Raw genomic sequence first — 862 nt, 5'->3', positions numbered from 1 at the left:
AGGTCTATGTTGATGATATCATTTTTGGGGCAACCGCTGATTCTCTGTGTGAAGAGTTTGCAAAACTCATGGGAAGTGAGTTTGAAATGAGCATGATGGGGGAGCTGAATTTCTTCTTGGGTCTTCAAGTGAAGCAGTCCACAAAGGGTACATTCATTTGTTAGAAGAAATACATCAAGGAGCTCTTGAATAGGTTTGATATGGAAGCATCAAAAGTGATAGACATTCTCATTACAACGGCTACTCGACTGGACATGGATGAAACTGGATCTCCTGTGAATCAAACTATGTATAAAGGCATTACTGGGTCTTTTCTCTATCTCACTGCCAGCAGACCCAATATTGTCTTCAGTGTAGGGCTATGTGCAAGGTTTCAATCAAATCCCAAGGGATCTCATTTAAAGGTTGCCAAAAGAATTTTGAGATACCTTAAGGGAACACAAGACCTGGTCCTATATTACCCTTCAGGTGGCAGTCTTAATCTCATTGGGTATGCTGATGTTGACTATGCAGGTTATCTTGTGGACAGGAAAAGCACTTCTCGAATGGCTCACTTTCTAGGATCATGTCTCATCTCTTGGGACACAAGGAAGCAAAAACTCAGTGGCTCTTTCAATAGCTGAAGCAGAATATATAGCTGCAGCATCCTACTGTGCTCAACTCCTATGGATTAAGCAGCAACTAGAGGATTTTGGGGTATTTACTGATTGTGTGCCTCTTCTATGTGATAACACCAGTACACTCAACATGGCCAAGAATCCAGTTTAACACAAAAGAACCAAGAACATTGATGTGAGACATCATTTTCCGAGGGACAATGTGGAGAAAGGGCTGATCTGTATGAAGTTCTGAAGCACAGAAG

The 862-nt window shown here is 41.6% G+C and overlaps 1 protein-coding gene across 1 annotated transcript; it reads left to right on the top strand.

Annotated features, from left to right (window-relative positions):
- The first annotated feature begins 200 nt into the window (after positions 1–200).
- LOC138869667 (secreted RxLR effector protein 161-like) lies at positions 201–623 on the top strand. The gene has a single exon (XM_070147306.1). The coding sequence runs from the start codon at positions 201–203 to the stop codon at positions 621–623; it is 423 nt and encodes a 140-aa protein (XP_070003407.1).
- The last annotated feature ends 239 nt before the right edge of the window (positions 624–862 follow it).

Source organism: Nicotiana sylvestris, chromosome 1, assembly GCF_000393655.2.
Source record: "Nicotiana sylvestris chromosome 1, ASM39365v2, whole genome shotgun sequence".
Classification (NCBI taxonomy): domain Eukaryota; kingdom Viridiplantae; phylum Streptophyta; class Magnoliopsida; order Solanales; family Solanaceae; genus Nicotiana; species Nicotiana sylvestris.
This window is presented reverse-complemented; position numbering and strand designations above follow the sequence as displayed.